This window comes from Martes martes (genome assembly GCF_963455335.1).
Source record: "Martes martes genome assembly, chromosome: 10".
Lineage (NCBI taxonomy): Eukaryota > Metazoa > Chordata > Mammalia > Carnivora > Mustelidae > Martes > Martes martes.
In genome coordinates, this window is record NC_137898.1 from 77,864,056 (window position 1) to 77,888,540 (window position 24,485).

General features: G+C 41.8%; 1 protein-coding gene across 1 annotated transcript in view; it reads right to left on the bottom strand.

The window, feature by feature from the left end:
* Window positions 1-9,614: 9,614 nt before the first annotated feature.
* MRE11 (MRE11 homolog, double strand break repair nuclease) overlaps window positions 9,615-24,485 on the bottom strand; it is a 77,962-nt gene continuing 63,091 nt past the window's right edge. Inside the window, exons 19-20 of the mRNA XM_080815946.1 lie at window positions 16,160-16,238; window positions 9,615-12,773 (exon numbers count right to left, since the gene is read on the bottom strand). Coding sequence (XP_080672072.1) covers window positions 12,717-12,773; window positions 16,160-16,238 — 136 coding nt within the window. The 3' untranslated portion in view covers window positions 9,615-12,716. The remainder of the gene's footprint in view (window positions 12,774-16,159; window positions 16,239-24,485) is intronic.

The window sequence follows — 24,485 nt, forward strand, 5'->3', positions numbered from 1 at the left end:
CCTGCGGGAGCCCCGGCACCCGAGCCCGCGCTGCGCCCACGTCCGCCCGGAGGGGAGGGCGCCGGCTGCGCTCGGGGCTGCTGGCCGCACTTCTCCCGCTCTGCGCAGCGCCGCGCCGCGGCTCCCGCTCCCGCTCCGGCTCCGGCGGTGACGCGCGCCCGCTCCGCCCGCCCCGCCGGGTGCCCCTTCGGGAATGCAGCCCCGCGGGGCTCGCAAGGCTCTCTCCCCGCGCGCGCTCGCCCGCTCGCTTTCTGGCGCGCCGCGCTCCGCCCGCTCCCACGCTGGGAGTACAACTCCGCTCGGCTTCCGGGGCTCTGTCCCTAAGTCACACTCGCCCCGCCATCCCGCCCCAGCCCGGCTACTGTCAAGGGAGCGGGCAGGCGGGTGGCAGCCGCCCCCGTGGGGGTGCCTGGCGCTTGGGGCGCGCAGCTTGTCAAGCCGGGCGTGCGGGCTCCGGGCAGCCCCCTGTGCGGAGACGGGGATGCACTCCACCTGTGCCCTCGGAGCGTCAGCCCGGGCGCGGTTTCCACACTGCGGTGGATCTCTGGGTCCGGCTGTTTTTAAGGAAGAAGGCGAGTAAGGCTTCTCCAAACCCCTTCGCCCACCAGACTTCAGATTGGCTGGAGGGCTTCCTAGGTTTTGTTTCCTGCAGGTCTTAAGACAATGGGGATGGTGGTGGGGGGTAGGTTTTTCCAAGGAAACTCTTCAAAGCGGAACAATCTGCTGACAGGATCAAAGAATCAAAGGAGGTAAGTAGCTGCGCGCCCCTTGTGGCCGGAGAAGCTTTTGAAGCTTTAGGAAGGGGGGCTATTACCCATGTTTCTGTTCTCTGCCTACTCCACAGGAAATTCTGGTGCCTTGCTCACCCGTTTTCGTTCCCATTGAGTAGTCTCTCCCAGTCATGACAACCCGGCCACCCACCCACTGACCCCATCCCGGGGAGTCAGGATCAAATCACAGCTTTGTCACTTCCTAGCTATGAGATCCTGGGCAAGTTAAATTTAACTTTTCTGCCCTTGGCGAAAGGCTTTCTGGAGCGCCCGGGTGGCTCCGTCTATTAAGCGTCTGCCTTCCGCTCAGGTCATGATCCCAGGATCCTGGGATCCAGCCCAGCAATGGCTTCAGGCTCCCTGCTCAGCGGGGAGTCTGCTTCTCCCTCGGCCCCCTACCCCCAGCCCTGCTTGTGCTTGCTCTCTCTCCCTCTCTCTCTCAAAAAATTAAATAAAATCTTTAAAAGAGAAAAAAAATCTTTCCTTTTCCCACTTGGGTTTTCAGAGACCCCTGAATGTCCCCACCACCCTGCCATCCCATGCTAGATGTGCAGTAATCCGTGGACTGGCATTCGTAACTGCGGGCCCCAGCCCCATTCAAATGGTAAAGGTCAGGTAGACTGTCTATGGTGTTATCTCCCCCTGCTGGGACTCCACCAAAAGACTTAAGTCCAGGTTCCTTCTGAGAATTCCATTTGGCCCAGGGGAAAGCCTGCTCCTTTGTTCCACCTTCACCCTGAAGAATGGGCCCCGCCCACCAAAGTCCTCTTTTTCTCAGGAGGTCAGGAGGAGAGGCCCCAGGCACCTCTCACTTTGGAACTTTTCTGGGGGAAGTTAGATGTCAGCTTCTGTATCCTCTTCAAACTTAAGGAATATAGTTCAAGCTCTCCTACTCATAAGCAGCTAGGAAATGGTTTAAGCGTCATCACAATAAAATACAGGTGCACTTCTCCAGGTGGGAGGGAGCCTGGGAAGTCTTCCCAGAAAGGTGGTACTTTGGTTCAGTCCTAAGGGACCAGGAAGAAACAGGTCACAGAGGAGGCAGAGGGAAGAAGATGGAGTATTCCAGAAGGAAGGAACCATGGTACATGCAAAGACATAGAGGTGAGTATGCTCCCGGCACATTCAGCGACTGTAAGAGTGATTGAACGCATTCCCGAGGGCCCTTGGCATTCACCAAAGGGCCGTAAGTACAAAATGACAAGATCAGGTCTGCATTTTTTTTTTTAAGATTTTATTTATTTATTTGACAGACAGAGATCACAAGTAGGCAGAGAGGCAGGCAGAGAGAGAGAGGGGAAGGGAAGCAGGCTCCCTGCTAAGCAGAGAGCCCGACACGGGGCTCGATCCCAGGACCCTGGGATCATGACCTGAGCCAAAGGCAGAGACTTTAACCCACTGAGCCACCCAAGTGCCCCTCAGGTCTGCATTTTAGAAAGAGCCCTCTAGTGACTTCCTGGGAAATGGGCTGCAGCCGGAGGCAGGAGGTTTGGAGGCTAGTCAAGTGATCCAGGATCAGAGGTGGGCCCTGAATCAAGGTGCGGGCAAAGGGAGGAGCAAGGGTGACAGAGATGGGAGGGAGGACACGTGGCTGATTGCCAAGTTTTCAGTTTGAATCAAACACACAAAAAAACTCAAAAAAGATCCTCCTCTGACCTCACTCCCTCCTGGAGCTTTGAGCCTACCTCTCTCCATTATTTTATCTGCAAATTCAAAGGGGTCCGTTCTTGTTTCCAGTTTTCCCTTCGCATACACTCTTCAGGCAACTCCGTGTAGGGGAGAGGATGGTGAGCAAATGTTCTTCAATTCTGCTGATGGACCTGGTGGGTCCCAGAGGATTAGGTGGTCAGAATCGGAGATTGTGTGACTGGTCCTAGGAGAAGAAACAGGAGTGCCAGGCAGATCAAGTAATAGGTATTTAGTTCTAGAAAAGAAACCAAGAGACTGCCTGTAAGCTTGTAATTCAGGAGCCTGGGTAGACTTAATGGTCTACTAAGGTGACTTGGTACCATCTCAGGGAGGCAAGGCTGGAATGTGCTGGTAATTTAGAGAACAGAATCCTACTTAATCAAATTGTTGAGAAAGAATGAATGGGCAGACTAAGGTTAGTCAGCCTGGAGCACACAGAAAGGAATCAAAGGTAGGCAGTGTCCTTCCAAGCACTGTCCCCCATGTACCCTGCTTGGTGCTCTGTGACAGGTGCACTCATCTGCTCCTAATTAATGTCTTCACTTTGATAACATTTCTCCCCACGTCCCCCTTGGCGATTTGAGGGCGTTTATGCCAGATGCCTGAAACCTCCCCTCCATCGGAAGACAAGATGACGTATTTTTGCTCTTAGCTTTCCACAGAAGAAAATCCTGAGACAAAGATTCTAGAGGAAGGGTTTATTTGAGAAATGAAGGCAAACACCAGTAGGGGAATGGAAAAGCGAGACAAGGTTGGGAAGGGGCCAGTAGTCTATTGGCAGGCCGGCTACCACTGTGAGTGACTGGAGCCCCTTCCTTTTGGGAAAGCCATTGCAAAGCAGACACATCGGCTATCCAAACCAGTAGACAAGAGCTAGATATCTACCCACCCAACTCCTGTCAATCACTGGTTGAAGGCTGCTCCCAGGGGTGTGATAATTCTCTTGCACTTCCAGTTGTCAAGGAGACAAGTAAATATTGGTTCTGGTTGGAATTTGGACGGATGTGCTCTTCTGTGAGCATTTGGCTCTCTGCTTAGTCTCCCAAGTTCCCAGCGCCCAACTCTCCTGGCCCGAATGTACTCTCAACTGTAGCAACAGCTCAGTGCTTGATGAAAGAACATCCCCCACCCACCCCACATCAAGGCTAAGTTTTTAAAAAGAAGTCCCTTCCTCAGAGACCTTAATGGTTCTGTAACATTATCATTTGTTATTATGAAGATGATTTGGGAAGACACAGAGCTGCTCTTACAGAATGAGACAGCTCCTTCCTTTGTGCGTTCTGAATAAAACTGAGGACGCTGTGTAGAGTCAGGCTGTGCCAGATAGTAATTATATTTCTGTCTCTAATAATAGTCACACGTATTAAACATACCAAAGAGTAGAGAATTTAACTCTTTCAAATGGACTTGAAACAAGAAAAATAGTAAATCACCTCACTAGCATTCACAAGACCAAGAATTACAGAATGGTGGTATCACACAGAGGCCTCGGAAAGAAGTGTTTGAGAGCCCCACTCCATCAAAATTCCCAGCACTGCGAGTAGTTGCTCCTCTAACGCCAGGGTTATTTCCTGAAAAGGTCCTACTTGAGTTAAAAATGCACCAACCCACAATTCTTCTCTCATGCCAATCATTGGGAGAAGGGAAGAAAGAACAATTAGCATCATGTCAGGCGCATGACTGTCACTCAAAGTTGATCTGTTTTAATGGCAAAGGTGGGATGGCATCATACCTTAGTTGCAAAGTGAATCAGGTAGACCTGAAATAGAAAGTATGGCTTAAGATATTCCCAACGCAATAAAAACACCGTGTGTGGGCATGTTACCCCTGGAATCGGTTTCCAAGTATGCTGGAAATATTCCAGTACCCTGGAGCTATAGACTAAAATGATATATTTAGGGGCACCTGGGCGGCTCCATGGGTTAAGCGTCTGCCTTCAGCTCAGGTCATGATCCCAGGGTCCTGGGTTCCAGCCCTGCATCAGGATCCTTGCTCAACTGGGAGTCTGCTTCTTCTCCCTCCCCCTCTGCCTGCCGCTCCCCATGCTTGTGCTCTCTCTCTGACAAATAAATAAAGTCTTCCAAAAAATGATATATTTAGGATATATAAAAGAAGTACACCCAAATTCCAACGTGCAGTTTGTGGCTCCAAATACTTCTGTAAGTTGTTTGAACTTACTCCACACTTTTACATAGAAAGTTTTATAAATGATGGAGTGGGTATTGGGCCAAATCATAGCAGCCCATTTAATCCCTACAGTAGACTACTGGAAGCCTTAGTGGTGCTACCACAGAAGTCCTAGGGATTCAGAGTGCCATCCTCCAGCATCTGGTCCTCTTGAACTAAATGTCCCCCAGGATGATCTCAACCATCTCCATTGGTTGAACCATCACTCACAAGTGACTCCTAGATCTGTATCTCTACTTACCAATCCTCTTGAAAGCTCCCGGTTGTTATGACACATTTGGCTGTTGCCTGGACATTCCCACTTGGAACATCCCCCCACACTTACAATTCAACATCCTCCAAACTAAACTCATTGTATCCCCTCCTTCCCTTACTTTCTTACACTTGCTCCTTTTCTCATTCTCTTGTTCACCAAGGTTAGAGTCTTGCAGTCATTGTTATGCCCGAGTTTTCACGTCCGAGAGACCACCAAGGAGCCAAGCACCGGTGCAATCACACGAGGGTTTATTTGACAAGCTTAAGCTTGGGCCCAAGTATACCCGGCACAGCAGAGTAGGGACTTGGACCCCGAACCAGATTACAGTCAGAGTTTTTAAAGGCAGAGTAGGGGTGGACTCAGACAGTGGGTGAGGACAAAGGGGGTTATGGATGATGTAAGTCTCTAAGGAATTTTGGAAGTGAGGTCTCCAGGACCTTGAGGGGCTAGCTGTTGTCTGGGGAAAAGGTTATTCATTACCAATAATAAAAATCTTCTTGTGAGACCCTTTAGATATATATCAGTGGGTCATATGCTTGGGAATGATTGCTGACACTATCTTGGAGGTTTTCACATTTCTCCTATCAAGTGTCCTTGTTAGTGAGATTTAGGTTTAGAAGAAATTTAATTTTATTTACATTTCCTTCTGCCTCAGCCTCCTTCAGTTTTATGGTGGGGAGGGCGACATTAGGGCTTAAGGAACTGAGTTATTTGCCTCTGGAAATTGTGCTATTGTTAAGATAGCTCCTTTGTTGTAAATCTCTAGGACATTGGTAAACCAAGGGAGACTCCTGTCTTGCAGGATTGTGATCTCTGCAAGTTAACTATTTGTTTTTCTTTCAGGGCAGTCAGGGGTGCCTGAGGAATGTCACACATACTACCGAGGGGAGGGGAGCGGGTGGAGAGGGGGTGCAAGACGCCAGCTTTTGCTTTGCCAAGATGGCTGTACTTATGTCAGGGCTAGAGTGGAGGTGGGTACAGCCTTGTTTTTCTTGTCCTCCACAGTCATCTCACAGCCCACCCCCACTTCATGATGCTATTGCATTCGAAGATGCTATTTCTGTCTCGAATCATCCTCCCTCTGATCCCAGGGCCAGAAAAACTCCCCCTCATGGAAGACCTAGCCGAAGTCTTCTCTCTCCTGTGAAGACTCACTGACCTCCTTGATTTCCACAACCCAAGAACAAGCTGTGTTGCCTTATCTATTCAGTTTAAAGTGCTCCTGTAACATGAGATGTGCACTTCCCTTGTGGTACTCTGTTTGTGACTCACCTGTCTACTCTTGCAGGCCAGGATGGTGTTATTCTCACATCATGTCTTAGAGCCTTGCACAGTGCCCAGACAGGAGAAATAGTAGTGTCTATTGTGGTAGACACTGGACTTGGAGTCAGATGACCCAAGAAGCAAGTCTTAAACTTTTCTTGGTACTCCTTTTGCTATCTAGTAGGATTCTGGGGCATATCTAAGTTCCCATCACAGAAAATTATATAAATCTTCATCTTCTAAACTGAATGTAAAACCATGCTTCTGTGGAAATAGCTCCTGATTCTATTGCTAGTTAACGACTTAAAATGAGGAATCTTCATTAGATCTCTGAGGGGGCAAAGAGAAGATAGGATTCTTCTAACGGGGGGAGCCGTGAAGTTCATATTTCAAGCTTTTCTGTTATCCTACAGGTTGAGTCATATTTCCTAGCACAAGCTCTAATTCTATGCTCTTAATTGCTATTGAGCTATTTTTCTACTTCTCTTTTATTTCTGTTCTGTGCTTTGTTTCAGTTGGATCCTTAGAGAGTAAAAGAAAATTAAGCATGGTATCTAAACCATTTGATTAATACTGCATCTTATAGAGGAAAGAAGGATGTTTCCTGGTTTTTTTTTTTTTTTAATAATACCAAGTAGAAATTATATTTCTAGACGGCATCACTGGATCTGCAACTCATTTTCAGAGGATGTAAGCAACAGCTGTCGTTGGTCTTACACTCCTGAAAGTCCTTTAATACTTTTTTTTTTAAATTGTCACTTGAGGTCATTAGTTTTGAGCACCAGAAAAAAAAGTTGTCTTTCTTACATTAATTTTGTGCTCATTTCTATTTTACAAAGTTAGTACAACAATAAAGACAAATTCTAGCAATTACTTGCAGGTGGTGGAATCAAGGAGGTGTGTGGTGTTTGAAGTATGATGATCATATTTCTCTGGGGAAGAGTTATATACAGTCAAGTAAACAAGTTGGATCTAAATATAAAAGTCAGATCTTGGCCAACCAGGAATTAATGGCTTACCAGTAATAAAATCTAATTTAAATTGTGTGAAGAAGATGACCGCACACATTGCTGGCAGAAATGCAAGATGGTACAACCTCTATGGTAGAGAATTTGGCTATGTTTAGTAGAACTACGTATACACTTACTCCCAGTAACTCCAACATCTAGGAATTTACTCTTGAAGATGTCTAAATGTCTAAAAATGTCCAAACACTAACATGCAAGATGAGCATTACTGCATTATTCGTGTAATTGTAAATGCTGTAGCTACTTAAATAGCCAAATATGAGAGAATGATAGTGTAATCTATGGTATTTAAACTCAATGGAATACTATGTAGCTATGAAAAAGAGGATCTTTGTAAAATGACATGGAGTGATTTCCAGCACAGATTATTCAGGGGTTGGGGGGGGGTAATGCTCACACACGCACACACTTTTTGTGTAAGAAATAAGGGACAATGAAAAAAATACACAAAACTGCTTTTTTAGCAAAAAGAAATGTAGAAAGGTTAAGCAAAAATGGAATTGTTTACCTACAGTTGGTAGAGCAGAAAGGAGTGAAAGGGATAGGGAAGGGAGAAAGATTTGAGTACACATTTTAAATGGTTAGACTTCTGGAAGCATGTACATGTTTTATATATTAAAAAAAAACAAAATTAAATCCTGGACTAGAGGGAAAAACATGCTGTGTAAGGAAAATTATTGGGACTGACAACATTGAAATATGGACTATAAAGTATTAAAAAATAAGAATTTTAAAAATTAAAGTATTGAATGAATTTTAAATTTTCTAAAAGTCTAACTGTACTGATGTCATATAAGACAATACCCTTATTCCTAGGGTATATACAGTAAGTATTAGGGGTAAAGGAGCATTACTCCTTGAAACCTCTCAAAAGACTGAAGAAAAATTTTTATATGTGGGTGCATATTCACATGTGTGTATGAATATATGTAATATACACATACATGATATTTTAAATGACAAAAACGTAAAAATTAGTATATCTGAGTAAAAGATAAAAGTAACTTCTCTATTATTCTAGCAAATCTTCCACAAAATTCAGTATTATTTCAAAATAAAAATTAAAAAAAAAAAAAAAAGATCTAGAGGTCCCTGGGTGGCTTAGGTAGTTGTGTCTGCCTTCAGCTCAGGTCATGATCTCAGGGTCCTGCTCAGCAGGGAGTCTGCTTCTCCCTCTCCCTCTGCTTCTCCTCCACGCTGCTTGTGCTCTAATACAAAAAAATGTTTTAAAAAATTAAAAAACAAAACGAAACATAGTCTAGCTTTAAACCACTACTAAAAACCTCTGTATTGATTGGGGTGATAAACCCCAGGGGCTTCTGTCTACGATGGATGGATAGATGGATTGACTGAGTTCAGTATTTATAGAAAGACATTTTAATAATGTAAAATGGATACCTTCATTTAGTGCATCCTATTTACAGTCTGTCAAAGGACCAACAGAAATGCAGTTGTGCCTCCCACCCTATTAAGCAACAGCTTTTTGCCTTTGGCAATTTGCTCCAAGTCCAGATACACCATGTAATCTATTTGAATGCACTAATAGGTAGACTGGAGTTAAATTTGTAGCTTGCAGTAGAGCAAATACTGATTTTTAAATACAATAAACATGGAACCTCTGAAACCGAACAGGAGACGTGATCAAGGGTACTTACTGCCGTAGTGCTGGTAGCTCCACGTCAATCACTGGACGCAGAGGGGCGCGAAGCAGCAGAACGTGGCCTACCTCAACCAGCCTGACACCCGCGGCGCCTGTTTCTTAAATTAATCCACTATCATGTGCCATCACTGGCGAAGAGCCCTTTGAAAATCACTTTACCGCTTTTGATGGCAAGGCACACAGATGAAACATTCCTGCATCTGACTCAAAGGGAGTGGTAACCTTTCAATGAGGAAAAGCAGTAGTTATCCCTCAGAACAGACAATGGTGGCTTGACCAAGAGAGGTGATAAAGCGGCTGCGGCAACAGCAGGATGTCAAGTACCAAGATGAAAATACACCTTGATGTAGGGACTCAAAATACGTGACTACGTAACTGGGGGTTCTAATTCAATTTTGGTCAGTAATCATGCTAAAGTAATCGGAGAAATGTGTACCCAATTGTTGGGAGTTACGTCTGGAGAGGATTACAGGGAAATATACATATTTTTAATATATGCTCTGTTTGAATTTTAAAGAATAAATATTCACTGCCTTTATAATTTAAAAACAGCTAAAACCAGCTCTAGTGAATAGTCACAGTCAAGATACACAAATGTGCCGGCAATAGCAAGCTATGTTAACTGGCTTTACAGAGCTCAAACTAAGATTCTAGTGTCTTCAGACGTAGCTAATAAACAATGAGTTAAAAAAAAGTATTAGAAGGGATAAGCAAATAACAAAATGCAGACATTTTTCATTCAAGAATATGGAAGCTCTTCGGACTTAAAACACAAACCTTTATTCTACAAAACTTTTACAATAATTTTAATGGAAGTAAGCCTTTAAAAAGCTACAGAACACCATGAATTAAATGCACGATAGATTTAAAAAGTCAGATTACATTGGGGGAAGTTATTTTTTAAATATAGTACATTTCAAAAGACAAATTTTACAATGGGAGACTTTTTGTTTTTTCTAATAAAGGGTTTTTCTCTTTGTTTATTAAAACATAAAAGTTTCTTCTTGAACCTGTATTTGTAAAATTTATTGAACTGGCACCTTCCTCAGGCACAGGCAAAGCCAGGTGAAATATGTAAAGCAATTTACATCTAAGATTAGAAGGCTAATTTGGTATTACTGCATAGGCTTAGTATTATTGCATAGGTTCCAAATTTACTGCAAAACTATACTTCCTTTCAGATTTGCTGTTGCATCATCCTATCTGCCATCCAACGGTGGAAGCACCACCTTGTGGCAAAAAGAAGAGCTTCTCAATGACAGAAGTCAAGACTGGTTAGCCCGAGGAGATGGCAGAACACTCAGTGGGCTTCTGGGGCACAAGTGATGGTCTATTTCTTGACCGGAATAGAAATGTCATGAGTGCTCACTTTGTAATTCCTTATTAAGCCACATGACTTTTCTGTTTTTGTACTCTGTAATTTTAAAAGCTTACAGGGAAGAAATGGTTTCTATGTACCCGAATTAAGTCCTATGCCTACATGCTTGAACTTTCTAAGCACCAATCATACTTCCTAGAATTTCCTAGAACTACAGTGCATTCTTAACCTTGTAAACACGCCGCTCTATTTTTACAATAGGAACAAAACACCAGAAAGAGGTCTATTCTTTGGTAAATGATGGAAAGATCTTTCCCTCAGAACGTTTTCAGCACTGCTCTCTGGGCCGCCAGAAAGCAACTGCAGGTTGTCATCATTTGGAATCACCTCTACACACCTGTACTAACATCTCTGAAAACCCAAAAGACCCTAGATTTTATGGTCTTGATAGAGAATAGCAAGGCTATATGGCATATTTAACTATGTTAACAATATTCAATCAGGAAGGATTTTCTTTCACGTTTTACCATATTGAAGCGATACAAGCTGTTAACAAAGTGACTTGGATTCACTGAGATTTTCACTTCTCTAACTGCCATGGAATCACCTTTCCTGGGAGCTATCGGCATGACATTTAGTACCTTTGTCATACCATGGAGCAATTTTTGGAGAGAAAGTCTTCTTTTTTCATAAGAAGCTGTCAGCATGCTTTTGTGACTGTGTCCTTCGCAATGACCCCCACATGGGCACATCTCGGTGGCAGGGGAGAAGAGTCATCAGCTGACCCTGCCCCATGTGGGGCCTACATTGCCTGGACGCCACCATCCAAACCAGTTTCCATTCTACACAGGAAGCAACTCTCATTCCTGGCTTCGCTGCTGGGAATAGTCAAGATGTTGTGACATGGTCCTGACAATATTTCACAGGATAATGCCTTTCGTTGGGTTAATGCGGTCGGCTGACCTGATCTTTATGCTCAAGTTGATATAGAATATATTTTAAAAAAATATTCAAAACAGATTTTTTATCCCAGTTCATCCCACAGAATGTTATATCCCAGTTCTGACGGAAGCCATGTCAAAGGGCTATAATATGGAGAAAGCCACTATGCAAATGTTCTTTTATAATCTGACAGTTCAGGTGTGACCACGCCAGTAATCATGAATATTGCTCAGTCAAGTGTTTAATTCTATAAGTGAAGAAATGTCAGGCTGTTGTACCACTGAGATCTGTGACTTCCCTAGGAAGTCTTTAAATATAGCTACATTAGAGATGAAAACAAGAAATACTCCAGGGGTGTTTTAACAGTCTTAAGATGGAGATGGAATTATTGAGCTTAAATCTGAAAAGGTCAAATCATTATTGCCTCCCCCACCCCCGCAACACAAGTAAAGAAATGCAAGCTTGCCCACAGCCATACCCTCTGAATGTGCCTGATCACGGAGGCTAAGCAGAGTCGGGCTTGGCCAGTACCTGGATGGGAGAAAATATGGCCTTAACAAGGCTGCTTCACTAAGATGTCTGGAACTGGCCATGTCCGATGCTAAGATAAAATATTATTAATATAAAATTTTGGCATTGATAGTCCACAGAAGTTATAGTTCAGTACTTTCATCTAATATAATGCTCAATTGATCACTCTATCTAAAAAAGTTCTTCAATATTTTTGAAAAAATACAGTTAGAATAAGTGTTTTTTTTTTTTTTTTAACACTTTTCCTTGTAGAAATAGATGAGAGAGCTCCAGAATAAGGGAAGAGAGAACCATGAAGAATGAAGAAAATCACTAATGGGAACCCAATGGGAACCCAATCTTTTAAAAATCTTTGCTACAACTAAAATCAAAAACTTAATTCTGAGATTTTTCTATTTTTTAAATACAAATATGTCTAATTCTTCAAAGCATAAGGTACCTCTAACATTCAAAGTCTCAGTGTCTGACACTATCACAAGCTTTAGATAAAGAACAATATATAGTAATGAACAGTGAGCTTAGGCACAGTTTCGCAAAGATTGACCTTGAGGAAATCCAGAATCTCTAGAATTTATTAAAATTATAAAGGGGTCAAATTTTATAAGCTCTTTTCCTCAACTTTGGCTAAACGTAACTACATTAAAATACTCATAGTCTTTGATCATGAAGCAGAAACATATAGTGATAGATTTCTTTTAATCCTTACTCTCAAGAATGGTATTTAAGCAAAGCCCTCATTCTGTAAGACGTACACTAATACATGTGAAGAAAATAACGTTCTGATTTTATAGAGCAGCCCCAGGTAATGTTAACAACTAGATTAAAAAAATAAGGAGAACCAATCTTATTCTGTATGTTCTTGAGCTGGGAAGCATCTCAATTAAAGGAGTCATGTTCAGGAAATGATACCCCAAAACATAAATTCTTAAACATGAAATTTCCCTGTTAAGTACATATTTTTCAAATTCTTTAGTTAACAGCAGTACTTTAAAAATCTTCAACTGTAAACTCTCAGCTTGCAACATTTTGATTTTTCCCGAACCTTGAAAACTTCAAAGTTATATTAAATACATTATCTTCTGTTTCTTCTTAAAGAACTCATGTTCATAAAAGGATCGTCATCGTCATCCTGAAATGACATACAAATGTTACATGAGTGACTGTTCCACGCTTCACTCAGACAAGACAGACATGCTCACAGGTAAACAACAATACCAATAAAAGCCATTTCATCCTTTCACATGAGGTGCCTTTCATTGTTCTCTTTGCTTTATGAATATGAATAGTCTGTTCATTTATCTTTTCCTCCCTTCCCTGGTAGCTCTTTCACCGTGGAAGTCAGTCAGTCAGTTAAATTCTTAGCAAGCACTGAAAATAACTGATCCTGATATATGTGTGTGTGTGTGTGTGTGGATTCCTACAATATATACCATATACATTTCTCTCAATTATTAACCTTAAAAAAGGCAAATAAAGTATGGGTAAGCCAGGAAAGTTAATACTCTTCACGTCATTTCTGTTTGCTTTTTGAGTTTTTTTCCCAATTACATTTTATTACTGGTGTTACCTAATATTCTGGAAACTCACCCTCCCCTCCGCCGGCCAAATATGAAGGCACAGGACCTAACTCAGAAATAGCTATAATTCTTATTTCCTGTTACCCATTTCATGCCAGCAGTAGACAGCTACTCTTAGACTGCTGCAAAAAGACACCTAGCAAATCAATCTTTGAAGTGTCTTTCTGGAAAAAGAAGCAGTATGGAAGAGTTCTCATGCTGGAATGAGACCGAAGATTATATGCACAGTAAGAACAGGAAAACTAACAAACCTCAGATAAGCCCAAATTATAAAATTTGATGAGGATAACTTAAAATTGATTCTGATGTATTCTCTAGCTAAATATCCAGGAGAAAGCAAATTTGCCTGTAAATTTTCTTTCTTTCTTTTTTAATTAATTAGAGAGGGAGAGAAAGCAAGAGAGCACGAGCAGGTGGAAGTGGTAGAGGGAGAGGGAGAAGCAGACTCCCGGCTGAGCAGGGAGCCCAGTGCAGAACCTGATGTGGAACCCTGGGATTGCCGAAGGCTGATGTTTAACTGACTGAGCAACTCAGGTGTCCCTGATTTATTTCTTTTAAGACATTAATAAAAAGGGATAATTATTTGGTGCTAGGCTAAGTTAGCTATCATTTGTTTCCTACGTTACCTATCTCTAGTGAGAAATGAATGCCTTGAAAAATACAAACTCACTCTCATTACTGATTCATTTTCTGCTGTTAACAAAGGCAGAACTTATTAAAAACCAGAGATAAATCCAACTTGAGGCATAATAATCTGCTAATTGCTTTTCTTTGCAGTTAACATGAACTATACCCAAATCTCTAACTTTAACATTTAACATGTCCATCTACATGATTGGAATGAACAAATGACCACAACTGCTTGCTTCCCTCCTGGAGGCAACCTGGTACTATTTCACAGGGAGCCTGAGCTCATGCTACCATTGTTCTCTGCAGCCTGAACTGCTGGTGAGTCCTCTCCTCAAGCTGGTTCAAAACCCCAGCTGGGATACAGGAACATGACAGCAACAGTGGAAGCTCAAAATGAAAGGTGTGAGTCAAGGGCTACAGCAGGGATGAACCTGCAGGGCACACCAAGTGACATAAGTCAGTCACAAAAAGATAAACACTGTGACTCCACTTACAGCACGTATCTAAAGCAGTCCAATTCATAGAAACAAAAAGTAGAATGGTGATTACCGGGGCTGGGAGGAAAGGGAAATGAGGAGTTGCTCAGTGGGTGGAGATTTTTAATTCCAGATGAAAAAATTCTGGAGATCTACTTCACAACAAAGTGAATATACTTCACACTAGTGTGCTGCAACTGAAAAATGTTTAAGATGGCAAGATTTTTTTTTTTTTTTAAGATTTTATTTTGGGGCGCCTGGGTGACTCAGTGGGTTAATAAGCCTCTGCCTTCAGCTCAGGTCATTGTCTCAGGGTCCTGGGTTTGAGCCCCGCATCATCATCGGGCTCCCTGCTCAGCAGGGAGCCTGCTCCCCCTCCCTCACCACCCCCCCAACCTGCCTCTCTGCCTACTTGTGATCTCTGTCAAATAAATAAATAAATAAATGTTTTTTAAAAAAGATTTTATTTTATTTATTTGTGAGACAGTGTGAGAGTGTGAGAGAGAAAGAACACGCAGGAGCAGGAGTAGAGGGAGAGGAAGAAGGGAGAAGCAGACTCCTCTCGGAGCAGGGAGTCCAATATGGGGCTCGATCCCAAGACCCTGGGATCATGACCTGAACCAAAGAAAGATGCTTAACTGACTGAGCGACCCAAGCACCCAAGATGCCAAATTTTACCCTGTATGTTTGTACCACAATTAAAAAACTTTTTAAATAAAAATAAAGAAATGGGGTGCCTTGGTGGCTCAAGTCAGTTAGGTGTCTGGCTTCTGCTCGGGTCATGATCTCAGAGTCCTGGGTATGGCTCCTTGCTCAGCGGGGAGTCTGCTTTTCCCTCTTCCTGTGTGCCGCCCCCCTGCCTGCACACACTCTCTCAAATAAGTAAAATCTTTCAAAAATTAAAAAAAAAAAAAGAAAGAAAGAAATGAAAGGGTTACAGAGCTAAGAAAAACACATTAAAGCAATTCAACAAAAGCTAGCAAAGGCCCGTCAACTGGCTGCCATGGAGGAATGGGAAAGGCCAGGCTTTAACGTAGCTGAACGAACGGATGAGTGAAGCCAAGAGGCTAGTGTTGAGTCTGCCTCTCTATTCCTTCTCCCCCAGGTTAGAAGAGACTTGGTAGTTTTATGGCCTGGACAGAAATTGGAGTTTCTTTCACGCATCCTGCCATGTGGCACTTTAGTCAATATCTGAATCCCTCTGTAAATGAAAATCACCACCATGTACCCTTTTATATATGAAATGTATAAAGCATGTAGTAAGTACTTAGTAAATATTTTATTAAAGTAACATTAAAAACTTCTAGAATATCATCATCACTTCTCCAAATATAAATGACAGAAATGGAGGAAAAACTATTCTGATCCACGATTAACAGGGCAAATTAATTAAGAATTCAGTGAATATCCTATTTTAAAAACTGGCAGGCCTTTTATAGCTGAGTATTTAGATTTACGGGTACCCAACAAACGCTACTTGTTGATTCTTTTTTTTTTAAAAGATTTTATTTATTTATTTGATAGACAGAGGACACAAGTAGGCAGAGAGACAGGCAGAGACAGAGAGAGGGGGAAGCAGGCTCCCCGCTGAGCAGAGAGCCCATTGTGGGGCTCCATCCCAGGATCATGACCTGAGCCGAAGGCAGAGGCTTAACCCACTGAGCCACCCAGGTGCCCCTACTTGTTGATTCTTAACATTAAGTACAGTTCAAAGGAAGGTTATCAATGCATGTATTTTAAAAAATCATTTCCAGCAATTAGCTTAGCAGTCCTTACTTAAATTTTATAAACAGCTGAAAACTGATGACGATTTAACAATATTACTTTATTACCTCATCTGATTCAAAATCAACTCCTTTAGCTATTTGGCTCTGGGACATGCGCTTGCTTGATGATGATGTGCTTGACCACCTGAGGCAGAAACACGGGAAAAACAAAGAAAATGAACGAGAGAATTCATGAGCCCTTTTAAGCACAATTTTTTCATTCTAGTAGCAGCCACGAGTAAAAACAGCTAATCTCTTCCCTTCAATCTACATTAGAGACAGTAAAAACGTAATGGTGAGGAAAAGGACTCTGGAGCTAGGGTCTGAATTCCAATTTTGTCACTTACTAGCTATGTGGCTTCAGGCAAGTTACTTAGTCTCTCTGCCTCAATTTTCTCATCCATAAAATGAGGATAGTAATAAGTTTTTAGAGAATTACTACGTTAATATGCTAAAAGACTTAGATCAGTTGCCTGACATCTATTAAACACTACACCGATCCTTGCTTATTATAGTGCTTAGCATGTATTAACATGCATCTACTACCATCCCCCATTCCTGAAAATTGAACATGGAAATATTTATATTCAAATACCAGCTATCTTTCTGTCACAAGATAAAGGGATTTCGGGGGAGGCTCACTATTTTCTAGGGCTGCTCACTGTTCGCCTTATTCATGTTCGATCCAAATCAAATAGCAAATATACACAGAGAGCTTGCTCTTTTCCAGGTACTCTGATAGGCCCTGGGAAATATTGGCAAACAAGATCATGATTCCCGTCCTTACGAAGCTTAACTTGTGGTAAAGGAACTCATATTTGTATGTCTTTTTTTTTTTTTTTAAAGATTTTATTTATTTGACAGACAGAGATCACAAGGAGGCAGAGAGAGAGGAGGAAGCAGGCTCCCTGCTTAGCAGAGAGCCCGATGCGGGAATCGATCCCAGGACCCCGGGATCATGACCTGAGCCGAAAGCAGAGGCTTTAACCCACTGAGCCACCCAGGTTCCCCGTATGTCTTTTTATCAGTAGGAATTCTAAATCCTCTTAGATCAGGTCACTGCAGTCTATCCAGCCTGGTTTTTTACTGCCTATGAACTAAGAATGGTTCTCCCATTTTGAAACGGGGTACACTTAAATGGTTATACAAATATCTACATAATCGCCTCAGTTTTGCCTCCTGGTCTGCAAAGCCTAAAATATTTACTATCTGGCCCTTTAAGAAAGTTTGCCAACTCCAGTCTTAAATGAAAGCAGCATTTGTAAACTTTTAGCTACTAATTTATTACCATGCACTGGGATGTTACAGCAAAAGTACGTCTGAAGTATATCTGAAGATCTTGTCTGGACAAGTGGGTTGAGAATTAAGAGGGCATGTGTCAGAAGGAAAGAAAAAACCCACAGGTTCTTCTACATAAAAGTAAAGGACAGGAGGATCTATGAAGCAAACTTGAAGTGCAACACGGCTTTAGAAGTAGAGATCAAGTAAATTTATCAAGTGATCCATCTGGGACATGCCCATCTCTCTATACTTGGCCTAAGCGGGATCGGTCAGTTGCTGACTTGTTTCCATCTGTGACAGGAAGCAGGTCATCAAGAGCATCCAGCCACTGTGCCAAGGAGGCGGAAGTTAGGTGAACCCATTCTTCCTGGGGGCTGGTTTATGGAAAAAAAAAAACCCAGTGAGACCTGACTTGGCTTCTGATGTCTCCCCAAATAACCAATGGGACCCAGAAACAAGCCAGTCATCTATGATGTACAGTGGCTCATCTGATCACAGCAAGAGTCCTAAGTTCTGCATCGGGGGGCTCCACAGACTTACAGATCTTATTTGTGAAGGACCCCTAGCCCTAGAAATCAACAGTAGGGAGGGAAAGAAATGGTTATACTCTTTTGATTGCTGGGTCGAATAAATGGGCCTTATCCTGGATATGAGAAAAAGTGTAATTTGATTTGCTTCATGTGGATGGCTAAAATAAAAAGAGAGGGTGTATCAAATTGAGCACCAGGAGCTTTAAGCTTGTTTCCCTTTTTTGTTCAGATACCATTTGGGGCCATAAATTAGAGCAGTCAGCCTAGAGATGTTCAGCCAAGAAGTCAGCTGTAGCAGTGTTTTAAGCACAAGGTGACATGTTAAAACTGGCCTAATACTGTGCCTGGCACATCACAGGTGCCACAAAAATGCAAACTTCCTACCACCCAATGTCTGCCCCACTCCCCCCACCCCCGACTGTACCCCTCTTATTCATGTTTTGAGGGAGGGTCCTCAGTTTATCTGGTACCTCTACCAAACCTGAATGGCCGGCCCTCTTATTGCCAGCACAAGGACAAAGTTTGGAACAACCTTCCCAAGGAAAAGTAGGCTCTCTGTTACCCATCTGGCAGGAGGCAGTTTTACAGCCCTTAAGTTATTTCCTTTTCCAAGTTAACTGCTGGGTATTTTGGAGCTTTTATTGTTTACCTTTCCTCCTGTTACTCTTGTTCTATTTTCCCTAGCCTGTTATTTAATTTATTTAATGAGCACTTATGGAGCTGTTACTGTGTTACTACTATGTGTCAGGCATTGTACTTAGCACTTTATAAGTATTAACCCACTTAAATCTCATAACCATATGGGGTAAATACTATTATATTCATTTTATAAATGAGGATACTGAAGCACAGAGAAGTAAAACAACTTGTACAAGGCCCATACCTTGTAAGTTGCAGAGCTTAAATACTGTAAATAATCAAAATAACCATACAAACCTTGCCATTAGTAAATAAGTCTTCAAAACCCGCCAAAATTGTGTCAGTCGTTGCTTCATCAGAAACACAAATTTACCATGGCTGATTTCTGATCTGCTGCCAAAAACGTTAATTTCTAAATTGCCTCTCATCATTTAAATGGTCCCTACTGCCTGCACAGTGGTTTGAGAGGTGAATCTGTGGTGCTATGAAGCGAAGCGGCAGCAGAAACAGGTCTGCAGCAGAACCCCTGGCTGTGTGACTGGCTAGGCCACTGTAAGTAAGTAAGCCACTTAACCTACTGTGCCTCACTTTCTTCCAAGGGACAATGGGATAGTTACAGCTTCATCTGCCTCCTGGGGTGCATGTGAGCACCACACAAGCTAATTCACATGTAAAGACTCAGAAGAATAATCAATTCAGTTATTCTTATTACTGCAGGAGTAAATAAGAAAGCGACAGACATTTATTCTACTGAAAAGTAGACAACACAAAATGGTAACAAAAATCAAGATATTTTTCTTTAATACCCTTAAAATATATGTCAAACATACTAAAATAGTATTTCCGTTAGTTCTAATAATGAAAAATAAGGACCTCATGCACCTAAACTTCTTATTTCCTCTCGACTACTGATGCACTACTGGGGAAAAAAAAAAAAACCCTCAGAAAGCTACACTTGTTTTTGTTTGTGTGTGTTTTAATTCACAAAGACAAGAATGACCAAGCAAGTACTGAAAGGGACTCTCTTCCTTTGATGGACTGACATACTCAGATATTCTTTCAATAAACCTCCTTTTCCCTAAGCAAATTCGAGTTAGGTTTTTATTGGACCAAAGAACCTAAGGTGTCCTGACTAATATAGGACTCAAGTTTAAGACAGTAACTCAAGACTGAAAAATGCTACCCCAATTATCCTCAACTATAGACCACAAATACACAACCTGACTTGCACCTCAGCCTGTCTTGGTACTTTGCACTCGTTCTACCAAGGCCGGCACTGGCTTTGGCAATGCCATACTCTTCTGGGTCTTTCTCATTGCTTCTACTTTTCCTAAATTCTAAAGGTTAAAACCCAGGTACTAGAACACAAAGCCCTCTTTTCTCTACCTTCTCTTGTAAGGTGATCAATCCATTCTAACAGCTTCAAGTTCAGTATCTGTGTATCTGTTATACGCTGTGGAGAAGGACATTTAGGTATCATTCAAACCTCGTATCTGAGCTACGGACTCATATATCCAATTGCCTACCACCACCCCCTTCATATAAATTTCACAGGCATCTCAAACTTTCCTCATCTAAAGCAGAATTATTTGATTTTCTGCCCATCATCCCTTACCAAAATCTATTTCTCTTCTTTGATGACTTTCTCAGTGTATGGCACTAAGAGTTCAAGTAGAAAACCTGGAAACCAACCATGATACCTCATTCCCCCTCACTCCAGATAGTCAATACATCCCCGACTTCTGTCACGTCTACCTCCCAATATACCCTGAAACCGTCTATTCCTTCCCTTTCCCTTGCCACAGCTCTGGTACAAGCCTCTGTCATCTCTCTTCTGGGGACTACACACACTCCTTTCAGGTTAGCCTACTTGTACCTTGCCTCCTATTCCACAGGGATCCTTTATAAATGTAAATCAGATGGTGCCACTACTCTCTCAAAATCCTTCCATGGATTTCCCTGTATTTATAATAAAGTCCTTACCCTGCTCAACTGTTACTGCTTCATGATGTATTCCTGCTTTTCTTATTCTTACCCCAACCCCTTCTTTTCCATGGATTGGTCACTGGCTCCTAAACTACAGTAAGCTTCTTTCTTTTTCAAGAGGCTAAGGATCTGTGCTCAGAAAACTATAGGACACTCATGAGGGGCACCTGGGTGGCTAAGTGGGTTAAAGCCTCTGCCTTCGGCTCAGGTCATGATCTCAAAGTCCTGAGATCGAGCCCCACGTCGGGCTCTGTGCTCAGCAGGGAGTCTGCTTCCCCCTCTGTCTCTGCCTGCCTCTCTGCCTACTTGTGATCTCTTTCTCTCTGTCAAATAAATAAATAAAATCTTGGGGGAAAAAAAAAAAGAACACTCATGAGAAAAACTGAGGAAGACACAAAGAAATGGAAAAATGTTCCATGCTCATGGACTGGAAGAACAAATATTGTTAAAATGTCAATGCTACCCAGAGCAATCTATACATTTAATGCAATCCCTATCAAATACCATCAACTTTTTTCAGAGTTGGAACAAATAATCCTAAAATTTGTACGGAAACCGAAAGGGCCCCGAATAGCCAAAGGAATGTTGAAAAAGAAAATCCAAACTGGTGGCATCACAATTCCAGACTTCAAGCTCTATTACAAACCTGTAATCATCAAGAGAGTATTGTAGTGGCACAAAAACAGACACATAGATAAATGGAACAGAGTAGAGACCCCAGAAATGAACCCTCAACTCTATGGTCAACGAATCTTCAACAAAGCAGGAAAGAATATCCAATGGAAAAAAGACTGTCTCTTCAACAAATGGTTTTGGGAAAATGGGACAGCCACATGCAGAAGAATGAAATTGGACCATTTCCTTAAACCACACAAAAAATTGACTCAAAATGAATGAAAGACCTCAATGTGAGACAGGAATCCATCAAAATCCTAGAGGAGAACGCAGGCAGCAACCTCTGTGACGTCATCTGCAGCAAATTCTTGCTAGACACGTCTCCAGAGGCAAAGGAAACAAAGGCAAAAATGAACTACTGGGACTTCCATCAGGATAAAAAGCTTTTGCACAGCAAAGGAAACAGTCAACAAAAACTAAAAGGTAACCTACAGAATGGGAGAAGATATTTGTAAATGACCTATCAGATAAAGGGCTAGTATCCAAAATCTATAAAGAACTTATCACTCATCACCAAAAAAACAAAAAATCTAGTCAAGAAATGGGCAGAAGAGGTGAACAGACATTTCTCCAAAGAAGACATACAAATGGCCAACAGACCAATGAAAGAATGCTCAATATCACTCAGCATCAGAAAAATACAAAACCACAATGAGATACCACCTCACACCAATCAGAATGGCTAAAATTCTAAAATTAACAGATGAGGAAATGACAGATATTGACCCTCTTATACTGTTGGTGGGAAAGCAAGCTGGTGCAGACACTCTGAAAAAACAGTATGGAGGTTCCTCAAGAAGTTAAAAAAAGAACTACACTATGACCCAGCAGTTGCACTACTAGGTATTTACATATACACGCATACACACACACACACGGTTTGTCTCTCTGTCTGCGGGGAAGAAATATATTTGTATACATGTATATATTGTATACACGTAGTGATCTGAAGGGGAACCTGCACCCCAATGTTTACAGAGCAATGTCCACAATAGCCAAATTATGGAAACAGCCCAGGTAGCCATCAACAGATGAATGGAAAGATGTGGTGTATATATATACACAATGGACTACTACTCAACCATCAGGAAAAAAAAAAGAAATCTTCCCATTTGCAATGACATGGATAGAGCTAGAGGGTATTATGCTAAGTGAAGTAAGTCAATCAGAGAAAGACAATTATCATATGATCTCACTCATATGTGGAATTTAAGAAATAAAACAGAGGATCATTGGGGAAGAGAGGAAAAAATAAAACAAGATGAAACCAGAGAGGGAGACAAACCATAAGAGCCTTTCAATCACAGGAAACAAACTGAGGGTTGCTGAGGTGGGGAGGATGGGGTACCCGGGGGATGGACATTAAGGAGGGCACAGGATGTAATAAGCACTGGGTGTTGTATTAGACTGATGAATCACAGACCTGTACCTCTGAAACCAGTAATACATTATATATTAATTAATGAATTTAAATTAAAAAGAAAAAAACAAGCAAAAAAAAGAGAGGCACTCTGTATGTGCTCTTCCTTCTGCTTTTTACAAGGCCAAGTCTCTCAGCAAGATTTCAGTTAATTTTTAAAAAAAATATTGTATTTATTTATTTGACAGAGAAAGAGGGAGAAAAACCAGAGGGAACAGTAGAGGGAGAGGGAAAAGCAGGCTCCCTACCATGCAGGGAGACCAACGAGCAGCTCAATCCCAGAACCCTGGGATCATGACCCGAGCCACAGACAGACATTTAACCGACGGAGCCACCCAGGCACCTGAAGAGTTTACCTTAAAGGTGATCTCCTCAGAGGCCTTCCCTGATCTCGCTTTCAAGCAGATGTCTGTGGCCTGTGACATTACTCTTTACTGCTGCACCCTGATAATTTTGTAGGGGCCAAAAGTAGGCCATCCCAACATCGGTTACTTTGACATGAGGATTATTTTGAGTTAAAGAGCAATCAAAACTCAGCAGATTCAGGAAAGCTCTTTACCTTCCCCCAAATGCCTAAAAAGGACTTAGATATTGGACCTACTCCAGGAAGAGAGCTATCACCATAGGCAGGTAACCATATTACGGTATGAACTAGGTATGGTAGATAGGGAGGAACCCAACAAAGATTTTGTTTGATCAAAATCCTCTCTGTCCTACTGATTCTGAGTGGCCCGGCAAACATTCGTTTACCAAGCACTTACTGTCTTTCATCTTCCTGTGAATTGCTTCCTTTCCCACTGATGTCCAAGATCCCTACTCCCTTATTTCAGAATGACATATATACCTCATTTTGTCTGTCTTTGGAATTTCCACGTTTGTGTGGATTCCCCCTATGTATGAAATTAAACTTGATTTCCTCCTATTAATCTGTCTCATGTCAATTTGGTTCTTAGCTCAGCCACAAAGACCTTGAAGGGGAGAAGAAATTCTTCCTCTCTGACAATTTCTTTTAAACATTCTTACACACCTGTTGATCATCAACCCAAATGTTATCTACTTTCTTTGTGAAGCCTTCGATGACCTATTCTAGAAGACAGTGTCACTTCCCTCAGATTTCATTACACTTGAATAAAACATTTACCTTGTTGGATTATTAGTGCCTCGTAATTAGCATAACGCTAAAGCGGAAATTCCTCGAAGGAAGGAGACGTTTCTTCCATATTTCTACTCCCAGCTCCTAGCATAACATGTAACTGAATAAATATATGGATGTGGAACTACATATACCAATTTTCCCAACACAGATCCTTAATTCACATAAAGCATATATTCTCTGTAGGGTCAATATCATGCCCAAGGAATGAAAATTGGTTCTAAAAGATGGGGTAGGTGAAAAATCCGAGATACTACAATGGTTTTGGCCTTTCCCAAGCTCAATCCTACCCAATAAAATTTCATTCTTTAGTATTTAATTTCTCTTGTTCTTTTAATTTAAATCAAATTTAATTTTTACCCTCAGGTAATGAAAACAAGGTTGAGATCATGAAACCAGTGTGAAACACTGAGGCAGGGTTTTTTTCCTCATTCTCTTCCTTTTTTTTTTTTTTTTAAAGATTTTATTTATTTATTTGACAGACAGAGATCACAAGTAGGTAGAGAGGCAGGCAAAGAGAGAGGAGGAAGCAGGCTCCCTGCGGAGCAGAGAGCCCATGCGGGGCTCGATCCCAGGACCCTGGGATCATGACCTGAGCCAAAGGCAGAGGCTTTAACCCACTGAGCCACCCAGGCGCCCCATTTTTTTTTTTTTAAACAATTTCTTTTTTTTTTTTTTTTTAAGATTTTACTTATTTATTTGACAGAC